Source organism: Bos indicus, chromosome 3 (genome assembly GCF_029378745.1).
Source record: "Bos indicus isolate NIAB-ARS_2022 breed Sahiwal x Tharparkar chromosome 3, NIAB-ARS_B.indTharparkar_mat_pri_1.0, whole genome shotgun sequence".
In the NCBI taxonomy this organism is placed as follows: domain Eukaryota; kingdom Metazoa; phylum Chordata; class Mammalia; order Artiodactyla; family Bovidae; genus Bos; species Bos indicus.
The window spans coordinates 852598-878516 of NC_091762.1; the positions used below are offsets into that span (position 1 = coordinate 852598).

The 25919-nt window shown below is 39.9% G+C and overlaps 1 protein-coding gene across 3 annotated transcripts in view; it reads left to right on the forward strand.

The window, feature by feature from the left end:
• The window catches only part of ADCY10 (adenylate cyclase 10), a 91390-nt gene that overhangs the window by 32383 nt on the left and 33088 nt on the right, over positions 1–25919 (forward strand). For all 3 annotated transcript variants that reach the window (XM_070782226.1, XM_019986393.2, XM_070782219.1), the window contains 8 exons: positions 154–343; positions 3357–3412; positions 12070–12223; positions 13376–13568; positions 14095–14181; positions 17864–18138; positions 19608–19744; positions 25556–25684. In XM_070782226.1, coding sequence (XP_070638327.1) covers positions 154–343; positions 3357–3412; positions 12070–12223; positions 13376–13568; positions 14095–14181; positions 17864–18138; positions 19608–19744; positions 25556–25684 — 1221 coding nt within the window. The remainder of the gene's footprint in view (positions 1–153; positions 344–3356; positions 3413–12069; positions 12224–13375; positions 13569–14094; positions 14182–17863; positions 18139–19607; positions 19745–25555; positions 25685–25919) is intronic.

The following is a 25919-nucleotide window of genomic DNA, read 5'->3' on the forward strand; positions in this document are numbered from 1 at the left end:
TGGGTAGTTGAAGGTAAGATTGCTGTGTCATCTGTGAAGGCAAATGGAGTAAAGGGTAAAAATGCCATCTGGGGACAATATGCCTTGGATTACACTGAGTTCAATGGCTATTTTCTCCTTGCTTTTTGCCTTTCTTTCTTCTTCCTATTATAGTCATTGGTCAAAAAGTCAACATAGCTGCCAGAATGATGATGTACTATCCAGGAATCGTAACCTGTGACTCTGTCACCTACAATGGCAGCAACCTACCAGCCTACTTTTTTAAAGAGCTTCCAAAGAAAGTCATGAAAGGTGTTGCAGATTCTGGACCAGTGTATCAGTGTTTGGGCCTTAATGAGAAAGTGTGAGTGTGGGACATTGACCTTGCAGTACTTTTTAGTAAAGAAGTGGGAGAATTATGATAGCAAAAACAGTAGGTCACCAATTTCAGATGTGAAGCCATTTCAGAAAATTAAATCTAGTCCTTCCCAGGCCAAGACTCAGATTTCAAATTCCTTCATCTTCCTCCATCCCACTGATAGTATAACATGGTGGAAGATCCCAGTCTACTGTCAGTTTTCAGACTATGATGGTAATTTATCAAAGGTTGTACAAAAAGAAGAGAGAGTCTTCTCATTTGAGTATCTCTTTGGACTCAGAAGAACCCAATCACCAACCATTAACTATTGATCACTTCAACTGTGTGTTCAGCCATTGATAGGGATTACTCCTCTTCCAGATGCTTAGTGACACACATTCTCCCAAAGCCCAGTTTGGGCTCACTTAGGAGCTGAAAATCCCTCAGTACCTTCCAGTCATTTTCATGGTATGTTCAAATTCCTTGCAATGACACACAAAGTAACCACCTGCCTTTCCTACCTTGTCTTCTCCTATGTCCCTTCCTCTGGGGGTGTCTAAGCGGATTAGCCTCTCTTTCATTCATTCCATCCGCAGTCTACTAGGAAAACCACAGTCAATTTTTGAAATCCAGCTCAAGGATCTATTCCTTTCTAAAGCTGCCTCTGAAAGCTACCCAATCCCAAGTCCAGTGGTTTAGCTCTCTCCTCTGTGTAATTCTGTAGCGCATTAGAACACTCAAAACAATCACTGACTCAGTGTGCTTTTCACTTCCTATACGGGGAGCTTTTTGAGGATAGTGATTATTTTGTGTTCATTCTTATATCCCCAATGCTTGGTAGGCATTAATAATGATGAATAAATGAATGAACAGCATGGGAAGCTCTATATAGTGGTGCTTGGTGGATGGAAAGTGAAAAGGTATTATTCCTTACATTAGCAAGCTAGAATCTAGGCCTTAAAGGGTCAGATAACAGAATTAGGGCTGTAATTGGTTCAGTGAGTCTTTATTATTCATCTTTGCATTCCCAGGGCTCAGCACTGTTCTTGGCATGTGTAGATCATCAGTAAAATGCTGTTTGAATAAATGAATGAATAATAATTTTTGTGAGCCCTTATTAAATATTAGGGACTTCACCTCAATATCAATTATATGAGGTAGAAACAAACTAATATTAACTCCATTTTATAAATTTAGAAATGGAGACTCAGAGATTTGTTAGACGACTTGTCCATACTCATAAATCTAGTAATTTATGGAGCCACATTGCTTTCAGGTGCCATAGTAATGTTGCATTATAGTTAACCTGGAGAAGGAAATGGCAATCCACTCCAGTACTCTTGCCTGGAAAATCCCATGGACAGAGGAGCCTGGTGGGCTACAGTTCATGGGGTTGCAAAGAGTCAGACATGACTGAGTGCCTAAGTGCATAGTCAACCACAAAATCTCAGGGGTATACAACAGTACATTTTTATTTATATCATGAATATGTGGGGTTCAATTGCTCTTGGCTGGATTTGGCTGATCTTGCCTAGGCTTGTTCATATGCCTGGTGTTGAACAGGTTGTCATCCAGGATGGCTTCAGATAGGATAACTGGGAATTGTGGCTGACATAACTGGGGCAGGGATTCTGTGTATCTCATATTGGTCTGGCCTTCCCTGGTGGCTCAGACGGTAAAGTGTCTGTCTACAATGCGGGAGACCCGGGTTCAATCCCTGGGTTGGGAAGATCCCCTAGAGAAGGAAATGGCAATCCACTCCAGTACTCTTGCCTGGAAAGTCCCATGGACAGAGGAGCCTGGTAGGCTACAGTTCATGGGGTCGCACAGAGTCAGACACGACTGAGCGACTTCACTTTCACTTTCATATTGGGCTAGCCCAGGGATGTAGTCATGGCAATATCAGAAGAGCAAGAAAGAGCAAGCCCAATGCACAAACATTTTTCAAACCTCTGTGTTATGTTTGTTAACATCCCATGGGCCAAACCGTCCACAAGGAGGAGGGCACTGCAAAGGGCACAGATACAAGTAGGGTTGAAGAAGTGGAGCCATTAATGCAGTCAGTCTACCATAGAAACTGTTTCTGAACTACCAGGACTATCTGATCCCGAAACCTGCCCTCTCTTTCATTTCTCTATACCATCTCTGAAAATAAGAGACTATGGAAATACACATACAAATATGAACCTGGCCTGTTTCCTATCCTGAAATCCAATGGGGAAGACAACATACACAAAATTAGCAGTATGGGAGACTTCGGTATGTGCTATAATACAAAGGCATAACAAAATGTTTAGTATGATAGTATAGACAAGGGAATGAGTCATTTGTTGGAAAAGGCCCCTTTAAGAGAAGATATTATGGGAAAAAAAAAAAAAAAAAAAGAGATGATATTATGCAGTGGACAAGCATATGCCCTTGATCCTCGTTTTAGATATTGACTCTGTCAGTATCCTCTGTCACCACTACCCATGGGATCTTGTTCACGTTAAACTCTATGTACCTCAGTTTTCTTATTTGTAAAATGGACATAATAATAATAATACCTTCTCAATAAGCTTTTTGTCTGGAGTAAAGAAAATGATTATGTAAAGCACTTGAAAGTGCCAGGCATGTAGCATGTGTTCCACAAAGATGAGCTATTGTTGTTTGAGCAATTGGTAGAATCTTTCTGTGCTGGGAGACAACATAACACATCTAACTTTATTGGGTCCCCTACTGAGTGTCTGGTTTCCCTGGAAGAGGGTCAGTTCTACAAATGCAGACTCAACAAGCATTTTTTGAACAATATATCAGGCTCTGAGTTAAGGCAGCTACTTAAGTTGATTGGAGACTCTATTACCAGGTAAGAACTTCTTTGTTCCCTTCCTCTTGGCATCTGCACCCTTGAGTCAGGGGACAGACTCCTGTTAGAGTTTGAAAAGGAGGCTTTCTGGGAACTAAGAGCTAGTCCCTCTGGCTTTCAATATTTCCCTATTTTGACACTAACATCTTTTTTTTTTTTTTTCCTTCTCTTCAGCATGTTTGGGATGGCATACCTCATCTGCAACAGAAATGAGCGTTACCCTTTGCTGGGTAGGTAGTGGGCCTTGACTTTTAAACCTCCTTATTGAGCTATAACATGACATACAGAAAAGTACACAAATGATAAATCCTCAGCTTAGTGAATTTTCACAAAATGAACATATAATCGCCATCCAGGCCAAGAAATTAACAAAGAAAAAAAAAAAAATAGCAGTACTCTGGAAGCCCTCAAATGCTTTATTCCTCTCCCTTTACCCAAAGATCAAAAGTAATTCTAAATTACTTCAGTTCAGTTCAGTTCAGTCGCTCAGTTGTGTCCGACTCCTTACAACCCCATGGGCTGCAGCACGCCAGGCTTCCCTGTCCATGACCAACTCACCAACAACATCACCTAAATTACTTAGGCCTGTTCTTAAAATTTATGTGAATGAAATCCTACATTGCATAGTTACATAAGCCTTCTTTTAGTCGACATTATGTTGTGAAATTCATCCATATTATTTGCTGTATCTATAATTCATTCATTTTCATTGCTATGTAGTAGAGTTGGCCCTCTGTATCGGCAGTGTCAGCATCCACAGACTCAAACAACCACAAAGCAAAAATACCTTAAGAAAATTCCAAAAAGCTAAACTTGAATTTGTTGCACACAAGCAACTATTCATGTTGCATTTACATTGTATTTGCTATTATAATTCATCTAGAGATGATTTAAAATATACAGAAGATATGTGTAGATTATATGCAAATACCATGCCATTTTATATAAGGGACTTGAGCATCTGTGGATTTTGTATCCCTGGGGGTCCTGGAACCAATTTCCTGTGGGACACAGAGAGGTGACTATCTTCCATTTTATAAACATACAACAATGTATTCCTTCTGTATTTGTACATTTGAGTTGTTTCCAGTCTGGGTTCTTATGAATAATACTGCCATAAAAAGTTTTGTACAAGTCTTATAATGACCATATGTTTGCATTTCTGCTGTTGGGTATATATATGTATATACAGGTGATATTGTTGCAAAAGGTACAGTTTTGGTAGATGATGCCAAATAATTTTCTAAAATGGTCATATTTGATTATACTCTGACTGGAGTGTTACAAATGTTCCATTTGCTTTTCATTCTTATCAACAGCTTAGTTTTATCAGTCTGTACTTTTAATAATTCTTTTGGTATTATAGTGGTATATCATTGTGGTTTCCATCTATTCCAACCCTGATGTGGTTGAGTGCCTTTTCCAAATATTTATTGGCCACGTGGAAATCATCTTTTATAAAAGTGTCTGTATAGATCTTTTGTTTATTTTTCAATTGGGTTATATGTTTTTATAGATGTGTTGGAATTATATATTCTGAAAATAAGTCCATTTGTTTTTGCTGTATGTGACTTTTCCCATTCTGTGCTTGCCTTTTTATTCTGCTAGTGATGTAATTAATGAACACAGTTTTTTTTATTTTCATGAAATCCAACTTACTAGTCTTTTCCTCTGTAGTTAGTACTTTTGTGAAAGTACTAACACACTGTTTGTGAAATCTTTCCTCACCCACAAATCATGAAGATACTTTCCTACATTCTCTTCTAGAAATTTTGTTTTACCTTTTACTTTTAGAGCTGTGACCCAACTGGCAGTGATGTTTTTGTAATTCTTGGTAAAAGGGACCCTATCATAAGAAAGCTAACTCAAGACTAGACAGGAAAGTAGACATAAAATGAAGTAGAGAAGAGACCGAAGTGAGGATTGGCCTGTGGATTCTGAAAGCAGCCGTTTCTAATAATGGCTTGTAGTTTCCTTCTGTCAGAAGGAATAATGGTTTGTAATTTCCTTCTGTTAGACCTGAGCATACTTAAAAGTATCATTATAAATTAAATCCTGGTCATACCTGTGTTAGGGCAATTAAGAGGAGGCTCTGCCCCACACTGGTGGGGGTGGTATTAGGACAGAATCTTGATGTCAGCATAGTCTAAAAGAAGGCAACAGTTCCAGAACAGCAAAGAGCACCCAAACCAGCAGTAATGCCTCACTTTCAGTGCATTCAGGTAGTTTTCAGAGTATGCATGCATTGCTTCCAAGTCCAGATCCACAAACTCCTGAAGGCTAGAAAGGAGGAGTGTCTACTCTCACCTTTCTCCAAGGCCTTACTTTCCATCCTAGGATATGCTTGTGATCATGATTGATAGCAAATGGAAATCCTAACCCCCTTTCTCCAAGATCGAGGACTCAGTATGACGGACATACTAGAACACATTGGTATAATATGTATATATTTTGCAGTCTGGTCTAGTTGCCTTTTTGCCCTGATTTCACCAGAATAAGATAAAAATCAGGCCTATATATCATTCCTTAAAGCTGTAAGCAAAAACAGACTGTCTGAGGTTAGCAGCATGGAAAGTACTCTTAGAAGAGCTCCTGTACAAGAACTTCTATATGCACACTGACAACAAAACTAACATGAACAAAAAATGTTTTTTCAAGGGTCAAAAATGCATACAATACTTTCAGATAGTAGGACCTTGTTTAAATAGAAATAAGGCATAATTCAAGTCAAGAGGTTAAACTCGTTTCAGAACCCAACTAAAGAAGGAATTCAGGAGTTCTTACCTCTATATGTTGTATACAAATAGAGCACAAAAAGCTGGAAGAGTCTGCTCTGCGGCCTTCTGGGCCTGATCGTCTGAGTTCTTGTGTAAACTTTAGGCCAAAGAAGAGCACTACACATCTCACAAAGCCAAATTCAAATGCATTTTCAGAAAGGAAATGTTTCATCTAAAAGAAGCAGGATGGTCTACAGAGTAGTTCTCACTAAATCTTACCCAGAAATTTACATTACCAAATAAACATGTAAGCTTCTTTGTATGAAATTCTAAACTTAGAGTAGTGGTCTTGGTTTTCAATAGATTTTAAATAACACTTGGATATATATTTACTCTATCAATGGGGGGAAAAAAAAAAGGGCACTCCACAGTAATCAGTCCATCAAAGAAGGAAGAGTCAGCCCTTATTTGTTCTCTAGCTCTTTTGACAGAACAACCCCACAAGAGACTGAGCCAGACTTGCCTATAACTGTCCAGGAGTCTCCAGCGGAGGCATGGGTCGACAGTGGCCTGCTGCAGGGTCAGGGGCACTGACTCCAACAGTCCTGGGAGCAGGAGCATACTGACATAAGTCCTTTTGAAGGAGGTTGCCATTACCACCATTACCCCTACCATAGTTTGGCCTCAGGCCAAACTGCAGGGAGGGAACATAGCCCCACCCATCAGCAGAAAATTGGAGTAAAGATTTACCAAGCAAGGCCCCACATGTTAGAGCAAGACCCAGTTTGCCCCTCAGCCAGTCCCTCCAATCAGGAAACTTCCATAAGCCTCTTATCCTTCTCCATCAGAGGGCAGATAGAATGAAGACCAGAATCACAGAAAACTAACCAAACTGATCACATGGATCACAGCCTTGTCTAACTCAATGAAACTATGAGCCATGCTGTATAGGGCCACCATGGGGCTAAACTTGACATGGACAGGTCATGGTGGAGAGTTTTGATTGGCCCACATGGTTCACTGGAGAAGGGAATGGCAAACCACTTCAGCATTCTTGCCTTGAGAACCCCATGAACAGTATGAAAGGGAAAAATATATGACACTGAAAGATGAACTCCCCAGGTCAGTACGTGCCCAATATGCTACTGGAGAAGAGTGAAGAAAAAGCTCCAGAGGAATGAAGAGGCTAAACCAACGTGGAAACAACGCCCAGATGTGGATCTGTCTGGTAGTGAAAGTAAAGTCCGATGCTGTAAAGAACAATATTGCACATTAGGTCTATCAAGATAAATTGGAAGTGGTCAAACAGGAGAAGGCAAGAGTGAACATCAAAAATTTTAGGAATCAGTGAACTAAAATGGACCGGAATGGGCAAATTTAATTCAGATGACCATTGTATCTACTACTGTGGGCAAGAATCCCTTAGAAGATATGGAGTAGCCCTCAGAGTCAGCAAAAGAGTTCAAAATGCAGTACTTGGGTGCAGTCTCAAAAGTGATGGAATGATCTCTGTTCATTTCCAAGGCAAACTGTTCAATATAACAGTAATCCCCATCTATGCCCCAACCACTAATGCCAAAGAAGCTGAAGTTGAACGGTTCTATGAAGACCTATGAGACCTTCTAGAACTAACACCAAAAAAGATGTCCTTTTCATCATAGGGAACTGGAATGCAAATGTAGGAAGACAAGAGATACCAGAAGTAACAGGCAAGTTTGGCCTTGGAATACAAAATGAAGCAGGACAAAGGCTAACAGTTTTGCCAAGAGGATGCATGTGTCATAGCAAACACCCTCTTCCAGCAACACAAGAGATGGCTCTACACATGGACATCACCAGATGGTCAATACTGAAATCAGGTTGATCCTATTATTTGCAGCTGAGGATGGAGAAATTCTATACAAGCAGCTAAAACAACATCGGGAGCTTACTGTTGCTCAGATCATGAATTCCTTATTGTAAAATTCAGATTTAAATTGAACAAAGTAGAGAAAACCATTAAACCATTCGGTTCAGTTCAGTTGCTCAGTTGTATCCGACTCTCTGCGACTCCATGGACTGCAGTACGCCAAGCCTCCCTGCCCATCACCAGCTCCTGGAGTTTATCAAACTCATGTCCATTGAGTCGGTGAGGTCATCCAACCATCTCATCATCTGTCGTCCACTTCTCCTCCTGCCTTCAGTCTTTCCCAGCATCAGGGTCTTTTCCAGTGAGTCAGCTCTTCACATCAGGTGGCCAAAGTATTAGAGTTTCAGCTTCAACATCAGTCCTTCCAGTGAACACCCAGGACTGATCTCCTTTAGAATGGACTGGTTGGATCTCCTTGCTGTCCAAGGGACTCTCAAGAGTCTTCTCCAACACCACAGTTCAAAAGCATCAATTCTTCAGTGCTCAGCTTTCTTTATAGTCCAACTCTTACATCCATACATGACTTCGGAAAAACCGAAGCCTTGACTAGATGGTCCTTTTTTGGCAAAGTAATGTCTCTTCTTTTTAATATGCTATCTAGGTTGGTCATAACTTTCCATCCAAGGAGTAAGCATCTTTTGATTTCATGGCTATAGTCACCATCTCCAGTGATTCTGAAGCCCAAGAAAATAAAGTCACTGTTTCCACTGTTTCCCCATCTATTTGCCATGAAGTGATGGGACCGGACACCGTTGTCTTAGTTTTCCGAATGTTGAGCTTTAAGCCAACTTTTTCACTCTCCACTTTCACTTTCATCAAGAGGCTCTTTAGTTCTTCTTCACTTTCTGCCATAAGGGTAGTGTCATCTGCATATCTGAGGTTATTGATATTTCTCCTGGCAATCTTGATTCCAGCTTGTGCTTCATCTAGCCCAGTGTTTCTCATGATGTACTCTGCATATAAGTTAAAAAAGCAGGGTGACAACATGCAGCCTTGATGTACTCCTTTTCCTATTTGGAACCAGTCTGTTGTTCCATGTCCAGTTCTAACTGTTGCTTCCTGACCTGCATACAGATTTCTCAAGAGGCAGGTCAGGTGGTCTGGTATTCCCATCTCTTTCAGAATTTTCCACTGGAGAAGTGAATGGCAAACCACTTCAATTATCTTGCCTTGAGAATCCCATGAACAGATCATTCAGGTATGACCTAAATCAAATCCCTTATGATTCTACAGTGGAAGTCACAAATAGATTCAACAGATTAGATCTGATAGTACCTGAAGAACTATGAAGATAGAGGTTTGTGACATTGTACAGAAGGCGGTAATCAAAACCATCCTCAGGAAAGAGAAATGCAAAAAGGCAAAATGGTTGTTTGAGGAGGCCTTACAAATAGCTGAGAAAAGAAGAAAAAGGCAAAGAAAAAAGGAAAGATATACCCATTTGAACACAGAGTTCCAAAGAACAGAAGGAGAGATGAGAAAGACTTCTAAGTGATCAGTGCAAAGAAATAGAGGAAAACAATAGAATGGGAAAGACTAGAGACCTCTTCAAGAAAATTAGAGATACTAAGGCAATATTTCATGCAAAGATGGGCACAATAAAGGACAGAAACAGTATGGACCTAACAGAAGCAGAATATATTACGAAGAGGTGACAAGAATAACAGAAGAACTATACAAAAAATATCTTCATGACCCAGATAACCATAATGGTGTGATCACTCACCTAGAACCAGACATCCTGGAGTGTGAAGTCAAGTGGGCCTTAGGAAGCATCATTGTGAACAAAGCTAGTGGAATTCCAGCTCAGCTGTTTCAGTCCTAAAAAATGAGGCTGTGAAAGTGCTGCACTCAATATACCAGCAAATTGGGAAAACTCAGCAGTGGCCACAGGACTGGAAAAGGTGAAAAATTTTCATTCCAATCCCAGAGAAGGACAATGCCAAAGAGTGTTCAAACTACCACACAATTGCACTCATGTCACACTCTAGCAAAGTGATGCTCAAAATTCTTCAAGTAAGGCTTCATGAACAGAGAACTTTCAGACATTCAAGCTAGATTTAGAAAAGGAAGAGGAACCAGAGATCAAATTGCCAACATCCATTGGATCATAGAAAAAGCAAAAGAATTCTGGAAAAACATCTACTTGTGCTTCATTGCCTCCACTAAAGCCTTTGACTCTGTGGATCACAACAAACTGTGGAAACTTCTTTAAAAAATGGGAATACCAGACCACCTTACCTGCCTTCTGAAAAACCTGTATATAGGTCAAGAAGCAACAGCTAGAACTGGACATGGAACAATGGACTGGTTCAAAATTGGAAAAAGAGTACGTCAAGGTTGTCTATTGTCACTCTGCTTATTTAACTTAAAAGCAGAGTACATCATGCGAAATGCTGGACTTGATGAAGCACAAGCTAGAATCAAGATTGCCCAGAAAATATTAATAACCTCAGATATGCAGATGACATCTCCCTTATGGCAGAAAGCAAAGAGGAACTGAAGAGCCTTTTGATTAAAGTAAAAGAAGAGAGTGAAAAAGCTGGCTTAAAACTCAACATTCAGAAAACTAAGATCATAGCATCCAGTCCCATCACTTCGTGGCAAATAGATGGAGAAGCAATGGAAACAGTGACAGGCTTTATTTTCTTGGGCTCCAAAATCACTGGAGATGGTGACTGTAGCCATGAAATTAAAAGATGCTTGCTCCTTGGAAGAAAAGCTATGAACAACCTAGACAGTATATTAAATAGCAGAGACATTACTTTGCCAACAAAGATCTGTCTAGTCAAGGCTATGGTTTTTCCAATAGTCATGTATGAATGTGAGAGCTGGACCATAAAGAAGGCTGAGTGCTGAAGAATTAATGCTTTTGAACTGTGGTGTTGGAGAAGACTCTTGAGAGTCCCTTGGACTGCAAGGAGATCAAACCAGTCAATCCTAAAGGACATCAATCCTGAACATTCATTGGAAGGACTGATGCTGAAGCTGAAGCTCCATCGGCTTTGCCACCTGATGGAAAGAACTGACTCATTAGAAAAAGACCCTGATGCTGGGAAGGATTGAAGGCAGGAGGAGAAGGGGATGACAGAGGACGAGATGGTTGGATGGCATCATCAACTTGATGGACTTGAGTTTGAGCAATCTCCAGGAGTTGGTGATGGTCAGGCAAGAGTGGTGTGCTGCAGTCTGTGGGGTCGCAAAGAATCGGACAAGACTGAGCAACTGGACAACAGCAACATGTTTCTGTGACTCCTTCTATCCACTGTGGTTTCAAAGATGGTAGGCTGAGTTTGAGATTTCAGTCATGGTATCCTGTTATTCATATTTAAAAACATAAGAAAAATAAGAATGATAGGGTTGTAACCCAAGGTGACTTATTTTCCTTTTTTCTTTTTCTAATTTTTCTGTATTTTCTACAGTGAGACTATGTTAGTTTTATAATCAGAAAAATGGTATAATTTATTTTTAAGAATTTATGTTGTTCTGGACTGGCGACTCGTTTCATACATGATATTATACATGCTTCAATGCCATTCTCCCAAATCCAAACTAACACAATATTGTAAAGTTTAAAAATAAAATTTAAAAAAAAAGAATTTATGTTGTTCTTATGATTAATCATGTATATGAGGTTTTTTAAAAAACAAATTGAGTTTTTGTTTTTTTTTTTATCACTGGTAACTCCTCTTGTAGCCCTGAATAAATATAGTTTCTCATTTACAAAAGTAAGTTTCCTTCACAGAATTAAAAGTAAAAATATTTTATCCATCCTGTACAATATGAGAACCTTAACTGTATAAATTGATTTCTTAATGTGATAAGCTGTAGTTATTTCTAATGTGTTATAGAAAAAATAGAAAAAGGAAAAGAAAACAAGCATTAGGGTCAGATAACCCTGATTTAATTCCTGCTTGTATATTCTAAGCAAATCTCAGTTTGCTACACTAAAATTAAATTGACATCATAGTGAACATTATAAGAATCCTTTCCCTCACAGCTTATGGGCATCAAAAAACCAAACCAAAACAAACAAACAAACAAACAAACAAACCTGTAAAACCACACTACTAACTATAAAGTTCTAACTGAAGATATTTAAAAAATTTTAAAGTGCACAGGACCTAAAGAAACTCCATGAACAATGCCATGGAAATTCCAAGGGTATTCTTAGAAGCAGTGTCACTGTGTGCTTTTTTATATCTCTAGACAATTTTATGTTGACTAAGTTTGCTCCCTTTTTGAAAAACAAAAATAACAGGACGTGAGGAGGAGATCAAATACTTCATGTGTACTATGAAGAAATTTTTGATGTCTAACTGCAGTCAAGTCCTGATGTACGAAGGAATATCGGGATATGGAAAAAGTCAGATACTTGTGGAAATTGAGTACCTGGCCCACGGTGAGAACCACAGGTGAGTGTCATGCAATGACCACTTTTTTGTGGATCCAGAGAATCCTGACATCCTTAAGAATTTCATTTGTTTTAATGTTCCTCTCCTTTATATAGGTTGCCTCTTATAAACTACCCACAATCTATCAGTTATTATTGGATATCATGCCCCTTACATTAATAATTAATTAATGAGAAACATATTGAAGTAAGAAAATAAAAAGCTGGGTTGACCCCTTGAGATCCTAATTTAATGCCTGGAAGAGCTTGGATATTGATATTTTAAGTTTCCTAATGCTCAGACAGTTTGAGAACAACTGGTATAGATGATGAAACTGAAGCTACATTTGGTCTGAAGCAAATACATAAGTTTATCCTGTAGTTGACACTGTAGGAATCACTAGCTCAAACCATTGAGCCCTGAGAATGTGGTTAGAGAATGGAAGGCCTCTGGATTTTCCTTTGAAAGGCAGAGCTAATGTACTTGCCTCTTGCTATTTGTCTCTTTTCAAAGAAGGAATGTCATGAGGGCTGTCTTTGGAACAACCTGTCTCATGGAGGTGAACAGTGTGGTATTCAATAACAGTGATGATAACCAAGACAATGGTAATTGTGTCACACACCCTCTCACCATTTAACATAAAGGTTTTAAAGGGAAAATTCTTATTAGTCTTAGTTTTAGCTGTGTTTCTACTCTCTTTAAATGTCAGGCCTGAGAGAGGCTAGTTTTTAAATGTATTTAACAGTGCTGAGGGAATAATTCAAAATAACCAGAAGACATGTTATTTATTCCATCACTTACTGAGTCTTTATAGTACCTGAGTGCTATGTTAGTTTGCTAGAGCTACCGAGACAAAGCACCACAAACTAGATGGCTTAACCAACAGAAGTATATTGTCTCTGTATATAGGAGGATAGAAGTCTAAGATCCTAGTGTCGTAAAGTTGGTTCCTTCCATCAGCTGTGAGGGACAATCTGTTTTGTCCCTCTTTCCCAGCTTCTGGTGGCTTGCTGGCGATCACTGGTATTCGTTGGCTTATGGAATCACTACCCCAATCTCTGCCTCCATTTTCACGTGATATTCTCCATGTGTGTTGTCTGTGTCCAAATTCCCCCCCCCCCAATAAAAATATATTTAAAAACTCTCTCTGATTCCTGACTTTCTTATAAACAGGACTATTGCTATCGTGTTGACTAAGATCAGCTTCAATCAAAATTTTTATACCATCCAGATACTCATGGCCAATGTACTAGGTCTGGATACTTGCAAACATTATAAAGAACGACAGACTAACCTTCAAAATAAAGTCAAGTCACTGTTGGATGAAAAGTTCCATTGTCTTCTTAATGACATTTTCCATGTGCAGGTAACGAGCTGGTGTTTAGACTCCCGTGAGAAATTGTGAAGGGGCTGGTGAGGCCACCCCTCTGTCATGCTTTATGACACCGCATCTCTTTGGCTTTTATGATCCTTTCCTTTTCTCATCTAGGGTATCCAAGGTGGTAAGGAAATGGCTCCCAATCCTTGAATGAGCACCCACCTTCCTAAGATATATTGGTACCAGACTCAAGATAATCCAAATAACCATCTGCTGATTCTTTTTTTTCCCCCTCATCTTCCCATCCTAGGTATACTATACTAGCTAGTCAAGGGCACAAAATCCCTCTGCTCCCAAAGGTGATTGCCAATGCAAAGATAAGAGTGTGCCCTATTTTTTCTCATATCTATTAGATTCAATGACATAGAGTATTAGAGCTGAAAGAGATGTTATGAATTATCTAACATACGAGGATTTTAAGGCACAGAACAGTAAAGTGAACTGCCAAAGACACAAACTAGTAGTTCCCTCTGCTGTTTTCCAGTACTCAATATTCTTATAATTTTTTATCTAGTTCCCTATTTCACGGGAGGTTTCCAAGATGAGCACCATGAGAAAGCAAAAGCAGTTGGAGGCATTGTTTATGAAGATCTTGGAGCAAGTAAGAGCGTTTATGGGTCAAATAATGGAGGGGAGGGGAGAAACTGGGCATCCTATCGCAAAGCCAGGTTGTTTCAAGAGTTCAGATTCCAAAGACAAGAAGCTGTGAATTATGTGAAAGCTTTAACCCGAAGTGTTTCATTCTCCTCCATCCTTCGAAACCCCAAGGTGAGAGTCTATTCAGAATTTAGTTGTATTTGAAAGGACTCCTTTAACATTACTCCTGGGAGTTTGGCCTCATCTTAAAACCAGTCCTCGTTTTTTCCCTCCCTCTGTGTAAGAAGCGATCTATCAAACCATTTATGTATACAGGCTCTGGAGTCAGACTACAAGAGCTTGAGCCCTTAAGCCTATTATTTGCTACCTAGGTAAGCTTGACCAAATGACTCAACCTGTCCGTGCTTTTACTTTATCTTCTATAAAGTGAAGAAATAATAGTACCCAGCTCACAGGGTTATAAGGTTTAAATGACTAGATTATGTGTAAAACAGAATAGAATCTTTTTCACTGAAGCCACTCAGCCAATGTTAACTGTTTCTCTCTGAGTAATATCATGACTGTCCATTATATGCGGTTGATCACCAACTTTATATCCCATTCCCTAGCTCTCTTGTAAGCACCAGAACCATGTTTCGAAGAACCTTCTGTGTATTCCACTTGGATGTGGGGAATCATACTCAGTTCAGTGTCTAACACTAAATTCATTTTTCCCCCCTACTTCAGTACCCTATCTTCCTCATCCTGATCGTGACCTTTGATTTAGTTAATAACAAGTTCATTCACACATCATTCAAGTTATCTTTGCTACCTTCCTCACTATTTGCCACATCGTCTGCATCTACTCAGTTGCCAAGTCCTACATGTCTACCTCAGACCGACTCTAGAACCCATCCATCCTGTGTTCCCCACTATAGTTCAGGCTCTTTCTCGTCTATTACTATAGCTTTCCAGCTAATCTCTGTGCAGTATACGTCTCCACTGCAATTCATCCTCCATATAACTGCCAGGGTGTATGCAAATTGCTCCAACCTCTGCTTTATACTAATCAAACAATTCTCAATACTAAGAGATAAAAGCCAAAAGACTTTTTTTTAACCTTGGAGAAATGCTACTCATCGTTCAGTGTCACCTCTTCAGTTGAGAACTCCCCCAGATCACAAGGCATGACTAATTCCTCTCCCACTGTGCTTCTGTGACACTGTGAACATACTTCTTATTATGTTTTCCATACTGTATTGCAATTTGCTACTTCAATCTGTGTCTCTCTCCCTCAGGACATTGTGGACTTCTTAAGGAGAGGTAGCCTCTTATTCATTTTCGTATCACTATTGACCAGAAGAATGTTTGGCACACAATAAACAATTCAAGTTTGTGGCAATAAATGTACAATAGAAATTCCTCCTTTTCCACTGCAGGCAAATAAGGCCATATCAGTAATTTCTAAATGTCAGATTTTGAGGACTGTTTGCATCACAAATATCCAGGAAGCTTGATAAAATATATGTATTTATGAGTTCTACCTGAAATTGAAAAAGGCTTGGTTTGGGCCTAGGAATCTGTTTAGTTTGGTTTTAAAATTCCTCAGTGGTTCTGATACAGATCTAGTTGGAAACTGTGACTAAAGCTGTGCTTTGACTCAGTGCTATGATGACAGTCTTTGGATCATTTACTATCAGTGTGATCTTGGGCAAGTGGCTTAACTTCTCTGTGCCTTAATTTTCTCAGTAAATAGATTCAAGAGTGCCACCTCTGTAAACATTATGAAGATTTTAAATGAATTAATTTATGGAAGTGCATCACACTGTGCACTGTTGCTGGGAACACAGTAGGTGCAGTGTAAATGTTGGCTTTTATTCACATTAGATATGACCCAATTCAATCTATTTAAAAATTTTTTAAATTTATTTGGCTGTTCTGAGTCTTACTTGCAGCACACAGGATCATCAGTCTTCACTGTGGCATGCAGGATCTTACAGTTGTGGCAAGTGGGATCTAGTTCCCTGACCAAGGATCAAACCTGGGCCCCTTGCATTGGGAGCAGAGAGTCTTAGCTGCTGGACCCCCAGGGAGTCTTCAATCTTCTTATTTTAAACCTATGGAAGCTGGGGCCAATGATGTACTATTGAATTCATGTGGGGGTTTTGGTTCTTGCTTTACTCTCCTCAATTCACAAATAATTCACTGATAAGACCATTCTATGAGTAAAACTCACATTCCTATCTGCCCATATGATATTTTTAAAGACAGGAGTTTTAAAGATGATAGTCAAATACAAAACAAAACAATGGGATGCTAACCTCTATTCATTAAATGTTCTCAGAGTCAGTGAAGAGCGTACAATCTGGTGACAGAATGAGGCTGTAAGAGGAGACTTACTGTGTGTATGTGAGAAAACAGGCTATGTAATACTTTAGAATGATCATCTTCTGAAATTTGAAAGTACCCTTTACTGCTTTGGTTTATAAAAACATATAGAGGGAAAGAATGGCTTAACAATCACTTCTCAGAGGGAACCAAGAGAAGCCAAGAGCAGTCTGGAGCAGCAAGAATGGGAAAAGTTTCCTCCATTTAGATATCTTACACTGTGGAAATATAGAGCCCACTACACGAGGGCTCACACTACAATGTAAGCTCTATGTTTTGTCTAATACTGTATCCTCAGTGCTTAGAACAGCACCTGACTCTAAGGGATGCACGGTAAATGCTTAATGAGCAAATAAATAATTCAGACTAGTTAGGGAAAAGCAGTCTACACGAAAAAAGGACACTGGATCTGTTTTTAAGTATAACGTGCTATAACTCAAGCTGCTGCTGCTGCGAAGTTGCTTCAGTCGTGTCCGACTCTGTGCAACCCCATAGACGGCAGCCCACCAGGCCCCCCCGTCCCTGGGATTCTCCAGGCAAGAACACTGGAGTGGGTTGCCATTTCCTTCTCCAATGCATGAAAGTGAAAAGTGAAAGTGAAGTCGTTCAGTCGTGTCCGACTCCTAGTGACCCCATGGACTTCAGCCCACCAGGCTCCTCCGTCCATGGGATTTTCCAGGCAAGAGTACTGGAGTGGGGTGCCATTCAAGCTAGAACAGCATACACTGCTGGCAGGGCAAAGACCAGATCGATTCCTCTCAGCACTTTGCCTCCAGCACCCAGCCCAGTGAGTGCTTGGTAAAGATGTGTTGAATAGATGTTAGCTGAATAAATGTCAAATAGGTATTTCCAGGAGACCTTCATTTTTCAATAAATTAGAATGACTTGAAGTAAATCTCAGTTATTTTTATGTAATGGGTATTTAACTTGACTACAACCCATCTATCCTATACATTATCTTGTCACAAAGATCTGACCAAGTATGAGTTTCTTCCAGCCAGTTCAGTCCCAATGGTCACAAATTCCAAGTTAGCAGAATCTAAATTATCACAAAGACACTGGAAAGAAAAGATTTAACTTAGCTTTGCAAAACTCAGTGGAAACACATGCATACCCATACATATGTATAAAAAACTGAAGTCATGGGAGTTCCCCGGTGATCTAACTGGATTCGGTGCTTTCACTGCTGTGGCCCATATTCAGTCCTTGTCCGGGAACTGAGATCCCACAAGTCTGGCGGGGCAGCCAGAACACAAAACAAAAACAAAAAATCCTGAAGTTCTACAGCACTTTTCTTTCTATTTCTTCACCTGGTTTAGACAGTGAAAGAGGAAAGGATTATTTTCATCATTGATGAGGGCCAGTTTATCGATTCAGCCTCCTGGACCTTCATGGAAAAGCTTATCCGGTCTGTTCCCATCTTCATCATCATGTCCCTGTCTCCCTTTGTCAACACACCCTGTGCAGCTGCCAGTGCCATAATGAAGAACAGGAACACCACCTATGTCACCCTGGGACCTGTGCAGCCTAAGGACATCCTCAACAAAGTCTGCCTGGACCTCAGTGTCAAGGGCATCCCCAAAGAACTGGACACGTGAGTAACCCATTTATTCTAAGGCCTTGACTTATTCACCAGGTCCAAACTTCATCAGATTCCTTAGGTTGTGTCTGAAAGCACCCATTTCAGTATTCCCACTGGTCCCGCCTTTCAAAGGGGCCATTGAACATGCTTGGTAGGATGGATGCTGCTCACCTTGTCTTGTTATGGTCCTTGTTACATCATGTTCAGCTTTGCTTAGAGGCATGAGTTTTGCTTCCCTTTCATCAAGCTGGGTATAGGTACACTCAACTCTAACCTACAGGGACTAATGTCACAGTCATGGGCAAGTGACACGAAAGGCAAATCGGTGAACATTAAAGACCACAACCCACAACTGAGCCAGGTCTTAGTCCCCAGTAATAACATGGTCTGGTACTGGTGTTCTTTGTCACGGTAGATCTTGATATCTTCTCAGTGACTCCTGTACTGGGTCTTGTCAGCAGTCCCCTTAACAACATAGAAATGCCCCTTCCTTAGCTGTCTGTTTACAACTCACCATGGCATCTGTTCTGCATAATGAGGTTATCTTGCTTCTGGAAAAGCAATGTCTCAGACACCAGGCATAAATTTGCCGTGTTCTCTCCCTTTGACTCCCTGTCTCTCCCTCTTTATCTCTGTATTTATTTAATATGTATATATTTATTATATATATGTATTACCTTTTGATCTATCCTTCCTAATTCTAGGACTGCGTCTCAAAGATATATTTCCAGGGAACTATACTCAAAATTTTGTAATAACCTATAAGGGAAAAGAATCTGAACATATATATAACACAGTTATACGTGTGTGTGTGTATATATGTATATATAATCACTTTGCTGCATACCTGAAAATAATACAACATTGTATATATATTGACAAAAATATGAAGTGACATATGGACACAGTTTTTATTGAGGCATTATTTATACTAGTGAAAGACAGAAAACAATCCAAATGTCCGTCTCTAAGAGGACAGTTAGAGTGAAGTTGGATGCATTCACAAAGTGGAGCCCTGCATAGCTACAGAGAGAAATAAGAAAGCTCTACTGACACAGAGGGATGACCAGGATACACTACTGAGGGGAAACAAGGGGAAGCCTAGTGTGCACTATGCACAAAGTGCTGTTTTTTAACCTAAGGAACGGGGTGAAATATATATGTGCATTTTCTATAGTTTTTGAAAGAAACCTTGAAAAGATAAGCCAGAAACTAATTTAAATGGTTACTTATAAGGTGAGGCAGGGAAGCAAGACTGAGGGTGTACCTTATTACGTAGTTTTGAGTTTGGAAAGATTTAAATGTCTTATGTAATTTTCAAAAATGAAAGAAAAAAAAGCAAAGGCAATCCCTAAAAATGGAAAACAAAACAAATGGAGAAAGAAATGCGATTATTTTTGAGTGATTGAGAAGACTCAAATATTTTTCCTTCCTAAAAGATAGTTCTTTGATATAAATAGGTTGCCTCATTTTCACTACAGGTATCTGGCAGAGGGAAGCTGTGGAATTCCGTTTTACTGTGAAGAATTGCTTAAAAACCTAGACCATCACAGGGTCCTTGTTTTCCAGGCAATGGAGTCTGAGGAAAAGACAAATGTGACCTGGAATAACCTGTTCAGTAAGTCCTATAACAATGGTTCTTTCTCTCACTCTCCTTGTGAAGAGAGAGTGGCAAGAGTAGGCTTTTCCGTAGGCTTCTTCCTAAAAGGGTTTGAGGAGGCAGTGAATGCTGGACTTGATATCCCGACTGTGAGAGAACTTAACATTGCCTGGGACTCACTGAACTGAGAGGAAGAATGTAGACCTGTAATCGAGATGAAGGAACGGAGAATCTTAAAGCCCAGAATCAGAACTGGTGAGGGATGTGGATGTTACCAGGGAAAAGAATAACTTGTTTTCCAGAGGTAAAATGATTATCTCAAAGTGAATTGTCAACGAGGTCCTCATGGCACTGAGACATGCAGAAGGATGAACTTTAGATAATGGCACAAAGAGGCCAGGTGGCTATTTTTAAGAAAATGGTTTTGTTGAAGGGAAAGGGTGGGGGTTGGGGAAAGGGGTACAGATGCAAGCTGGGATGTAGACGATTAGGATTAATGTGAATGATAGGAAAATGTCTAGGGTGGGTAGGCTAGTTATTCAAGGAGGTGGCAGTGATAAGGAGAAAAAATAATATGCTAGCAAAAAAGAAAGGAAGGAACTATACTTAGAAAAAGGAAGAAGGTGGCAGTGATAAGGAGAAAAAATAATATGCTAGCAAAAAAGAAAGGAGGGAACTATATTTAGAAGAAAGGAAGAAACTATATTTGGACACAAAGGTTTAAGAGATAGCATCTATGCTATGAAAAAAGAGTTAGAACAGTGCAATCAAAAGAAAATTTTAGCTTTGAAGTTAGGAGTCCAGATTTCAGTTCTCCATATGACATTTAATAGATGATATTTAGGGATTAGTCACAACCTTTATTGCCAGCTACCTGCTCTATGATGTAGAATAAAGGAACTCAAATCTTTTCTCATTTATTCACTCAACAAAGGTCTACTGAGCACCTTTCCTGTGTCTTACACCACAGTAGGCATTCTGGGGATCTCTTTGAATATAAACAAAGTGAGTGAATACAATAAAACTTTGCTGCCTCATTGAGTTTCTTTAATTAAACTTTTTGAGGTGATCATAAATTTACATACAGTTGTAAGAAGTATTGGGTTGGCCAAAAAGTTCATTTGGATTTTTCCATAAGGTGTTATGGGAAAACTCAAATGAACTTTTTGGCTAAAACAATAATAGGGAGAGATTCTATTAATATATACCCTTTACCTGGTTTTCCCCCATAGTAACATAAGCAAAACTCTACAATATAATATCACAACCAGGATATTAATATTGATACAATCAAGATACATAATATTTTCATCACCATGAGGATCCCTCATGTTGCCGTTACAGCCACCCCACTTCTCTCCCACCCATACTTTCTTCCCTGGTAATCACTAATCAGTTCTTCATATCTATAATTTTGTGACTTTAGGGAATTTTTATAGATCGAATAATAGAGTATTGTAATCTTTTGAGATTGTTTTTCACTCAGCATGACTCTCTGGGTTATCTGGGTTGTTGTGAGTATCGGTAGTTTGGTCTCAGTGGTTGCTGAGTAGTGTTCCGTGGTATGGACATACCGTAGGTTGTTTAGCCACTCCCCTGTTGGAGGACACCTGGGCTGTATACAAAAAAAAGAATGCTAAAGAACATTATTGAGTCAGCTGACAAGAGTGGAAGATGGACAGTAAAAGATGATAAGTATATTCTACTTACGTAAGAGAATTGTTATTCTTGGGGAATTCAGAGTAAAGTATTTGGGAGTAAAAGGGCATGATTTATGCGACTCAATACTCAAATGAAATGCTTCTGAAAAATATGTACATAGAGAACAAAGAGTATAGCAAATGGGGTAAAATGTTAACAATAGATGGATTTGAATAAAGATTAATAGTGTTATTCTTACAACTTTTGATAAATTTGAAACTTAACAAATAAACAAATTTTTTTAAAACCAAACAACTTTTATTGGTTTCCTACTGAGTTTACAATGAAATCCAAACTCCCTACCTTGGACTGGAGATCCCTGTGGGAGCTGCCTTCCACGCCCTCTGTGGTCTCACCAACATTCTGAAATACGCTCCAGCCACATTTCTGCTCTTCTAACACCCTGAGCTCCTGGTTGCTCCCTCTCCTTGGTGTTTTGCATACCTACTTCCTCTTGCCCTTATCTCAGGTATTATCTCCTCACAGTCACTTTCTCTGACCATGCCTTGCTTAAGGAAGACCTTCCCTACTCTGCGCTTTTTCATTCGTCTCTATCACCATGTTTCTTTCTTTCACAAAACTGAGTCACATTATGAGGTTATCCTCTTAATTTATTTATCTGTTGGTTATTATTTGTCTTCCACTGTGAGAATGTCAGCTCCCTGAGGGCAGGAAGTCTTATATACTCCTGAATCTCCCAGTCCTAGGATGGCCTGTACCTAAAGGTCTTATACCTAGAGTGATAAAAGAATGGTCATCACAGTGCTAGGTCCTGGAAAGGGACATTAAAAAGCATAGAAGACCATGGATCAAGTCGTGTTCTTTATATATTTTTGGTTGTATGGCTTGTAGGATCTCAATTCCCTGACCAGGAGTTGAACCCGAGCTACAGTAGTGGAAGTGCTGAATCCTAACCACTAGACTTGGCAGGGGACTCCCTGTCAAGTCACATTCTTAATCCCTGTTCTCCTACCCCCACGACACAGGCACACACCTGGTCCCTTTTCTGGTATGCTACCCTTCATTTGCTGCCCCCATCCTGAACTCTTCCTTTGCCCCACTTGCCTTGCTGACCAGTCCTCAGCTTGGCTCCTGCCCAGGTCTATGTTCTGAGGAGGGCATTCTTCACATTCCATCCTCAACCTTTCTCTTTGCTAACTCAGTACTCTCTCTCCACTTGTTTTCAGTTTTTCATTTGTTTTCCAACCTTCTATGTGTGAAGTGCACATGTGAGTGACTATGTATGTGTTTGTGTACATAATATCCAACCTTAATTTCACTCTTAATTCCAGACCCATATTTCCAATTGCCCATTGTCCTATACATCCCACCAAACTCAACAAATATAAAATGTAACCCATTACCTCCCTCCCATACTGCATCTCCTCTTGTATTTCCCATCTTGATTATTGGCAACACTCATGTTTCTCTCACCTCCATCACTATCTTGCCTAGGTCTCTTTTTCTCAATATCATTAGTATTCTTTGCGTTATCACTTGCATAATCCTACCCATCTTCACTTCCTGATATTCCATCGTCATAGTTGGAATTCCATTGGAATTCCATGGTCACATTCCATTGACTAGGAAGGTCATACACACCTTCCTAGTCTCTTGCCTGTCCTCACTTCTTCCAGTGTTATCTTCATAAAAATGGTTGGATCACTACCATCCAACTTGGGATATTTCTCCATTGTCTATGGAATAAAGTCCAAACTTCATAGTGGGGTATTGAATGCACTGCATACTCTGCTCTCAAACTTTCTAAGTACATACATCTCCTACAGTAAGTAGCACTCCAGCACTTCACCCACTGTGGTTTGGTCACACTGGCCTCTTTACATTTCCCTAAATTGCAAAGTGCTCGTGGCTTCTGTGCTTTTGCATTGATCACCCTTCTATTTTCTACTTAGAATATCCCTTCATTCTTTAAGGTTCAACCAAAATATTTCTCCCTCTATGAAGCCTTCCTGAATCTACTGACTGAATTAATTGTCCTTTATTCTCTATTCCTCTTTGCTCTTTAGCTCTTTAAGTCACTTTTCCTGTATTATGATTAGTTCCCTAAATATCAGTTTCCATAAATTTTAAGATCCTTGAGGACTGGAAGCATGCATTAGCCACATTTATAGCCTTCACAGGTTCTGATGTATAGAAAGTCTATACTGTGTTATGAACTCTCCAACACTTAACATCTGTGCCTACTCATGTGGCACTTGCTTACTATCTGGTTATTTGACTCTCTGTGTATATACCTTTTCTTTCCAGGAGTTCAGGAACTTAATTATGGTCACCCTCATATTTCCACATTGCCTATCTCAGTGTCTTGTATGTGGTGACCCAAGGACGAAAGAGTAGATAAAACCAAGGAGGGTCTTGGAATGCAGAAATGGAAAAACCGTACCCTTATCATCCTTCCCTCCCCTATGTTGTAACTATTAACAGATTTCAGGTCTTCCTAACCTGTCTCCTCTCCTACCCTATGCTGCTGCTGCTAAGTTGCTTCAGTTGTGTCCAACTCTGTGCAACCCCATAGACAGCAGCCCACTAGGCTCCTCCGTTCCTGGGATTCTCCAAGCAAGAATACTGGAGTGGGTTGCCATTTCCTTCTCCAATGCACGAAAGTGAAAAGTGAAAGTGAAGTCACTCAGTCATGTCAGACTCTTCACGACCCCATGGACTGCAGCCTACCAGGCTCCTCCACCCATGGGATTTTCCAGGCAAGAGTACTGGAGTGGGGTGCCATTGCCTTCTCCGTCCTACCCCACAGGGAGAAGATATTTGGCTTACTGTTCCCACCCCCACGCAGTTTATGTGCTTCATCCAATCAGCAAATGACCTGCAGGACCCCTATCCCACTCCTTGTACCCTGGGTATAAAAGTGGACTAAGGACCCCTATTCAGCGTCAGTTCTCCCTTGAGCTGGCCTGCTGTTCTAACAGCTTCTCCCACTCTAATAAACTTTATTTCCCTTTCATTCTGTCTCATGTTTGGAAATTCTTTTCCAACCTGTGCCCGGACCATGACATTGCAACTCAAGTGTTAATGAATGACTGGAGGGACAAATAAGTAACACATTTTGGAGTACCAGGAGAAAAAATTACCATGCAAGTTTATATTCAAACTTCATTTTTAATATCTTTCTTTTATTAAAAAATGAGTTCTTAAAAATTTTTTTAAATTTATTTTTGGCTGCACTCAGTCTTTCTTGCTTTGTGCAGGCTTTCTCTTGTGGCAAGTGGGGCTGCTCAGTTGTGGTTTGTGGGTTTCTCGTTGCAGTGGCTTTTCCTGTTGCAGCACTCAGACTCTAGAGAAGAGGCTCAGTAGTCTGGCAAGTGGACTTAGTTGCTCCAAAGTATGTGGTATCTTAGTTCCCAGGCCAGAGATCAAACCCATGTTCCCTGCATTGGTAGGTGGATTCTTAACCACTGCACCACCGAGGAAGTCCCTAATATCTCTTTCTGACAATAACTATTCTTAAGTAGAGTACAGTCTTCTACAGAATGCGCTTGCCTCTGAGTGTGGGTATTTCAGTGTGCACACAAGTATATACTGTAAGTATACATATAAGTGTATCGTATACAGTAAGTATGGGTTTCCCAGGTGGTGCTAGTGGTCAAGAACCTGCCTGCCAATGCAAGAGACATGAGACACCAGTTCGATCCCTGGGTCATGAAGATCCCCTGGAGGAGGGCACAGCAATGCTTGCCTGGAGAATCTTCAGGGATAGAGGAGCCTAGTGGGCTATGGTCTATACGGTTGCAAAGAGTCAGACGTGACAGAAGTGATTTAGCATGCATGCACGTATAGTAAGTATAAACTGTAAGATACACCCTGATAATCTTTGAATCAAATTTTTGTAAAACTGCATGTATTATGGAAGACATTCAGTTGTTATTACCAATCCTTTTTTTCTTGGGCAGGGGAGGGGAAAAAAAACATGTTTTGAGTAAATTTTGATTTTCATATGTCAGCTTTACTTAAAACAGTATTCCAGAATACTTTAGGGGCTGACACACATCTCTGCCTGCTCATTCTCATGTGAGACCCAACTCTAAGTTTATTGGAAAACCCAGATAATAATAGGACAATGACTCTCAACTTTTCTTCCCTTATACCTCTCTATAGAGAACTTTGCTAAGCCAACAGAGGACTTAAAAACATTTACTTTCAGTCTTGAGGAGGAAAATGAAGAAGTCTGTAACCTCGCTAGTGGTGTCAGATTGAAAAACTTGTCACCACCAGCATCATTAAAAGGTAAAGAAAATGTGACCTGGTGTTCACTTCCCAGGACCCAGATTTTCCTCTTGCTTTCTTTAGAATGCTTCAACAAAGGAGAAAGTGAGAGGGTAACAGACAGGAAGGCTGGGGTCTCCAAACGGAGGAAATAGGCTGCGAGCCTTGGACATTGTTTCTCTCTCTCTTAAGTGGCAGGAGGAAACAAACTACAAGTGTTAGATATTTTCCCCTTCTCTGTACAAATTTAAAAAGA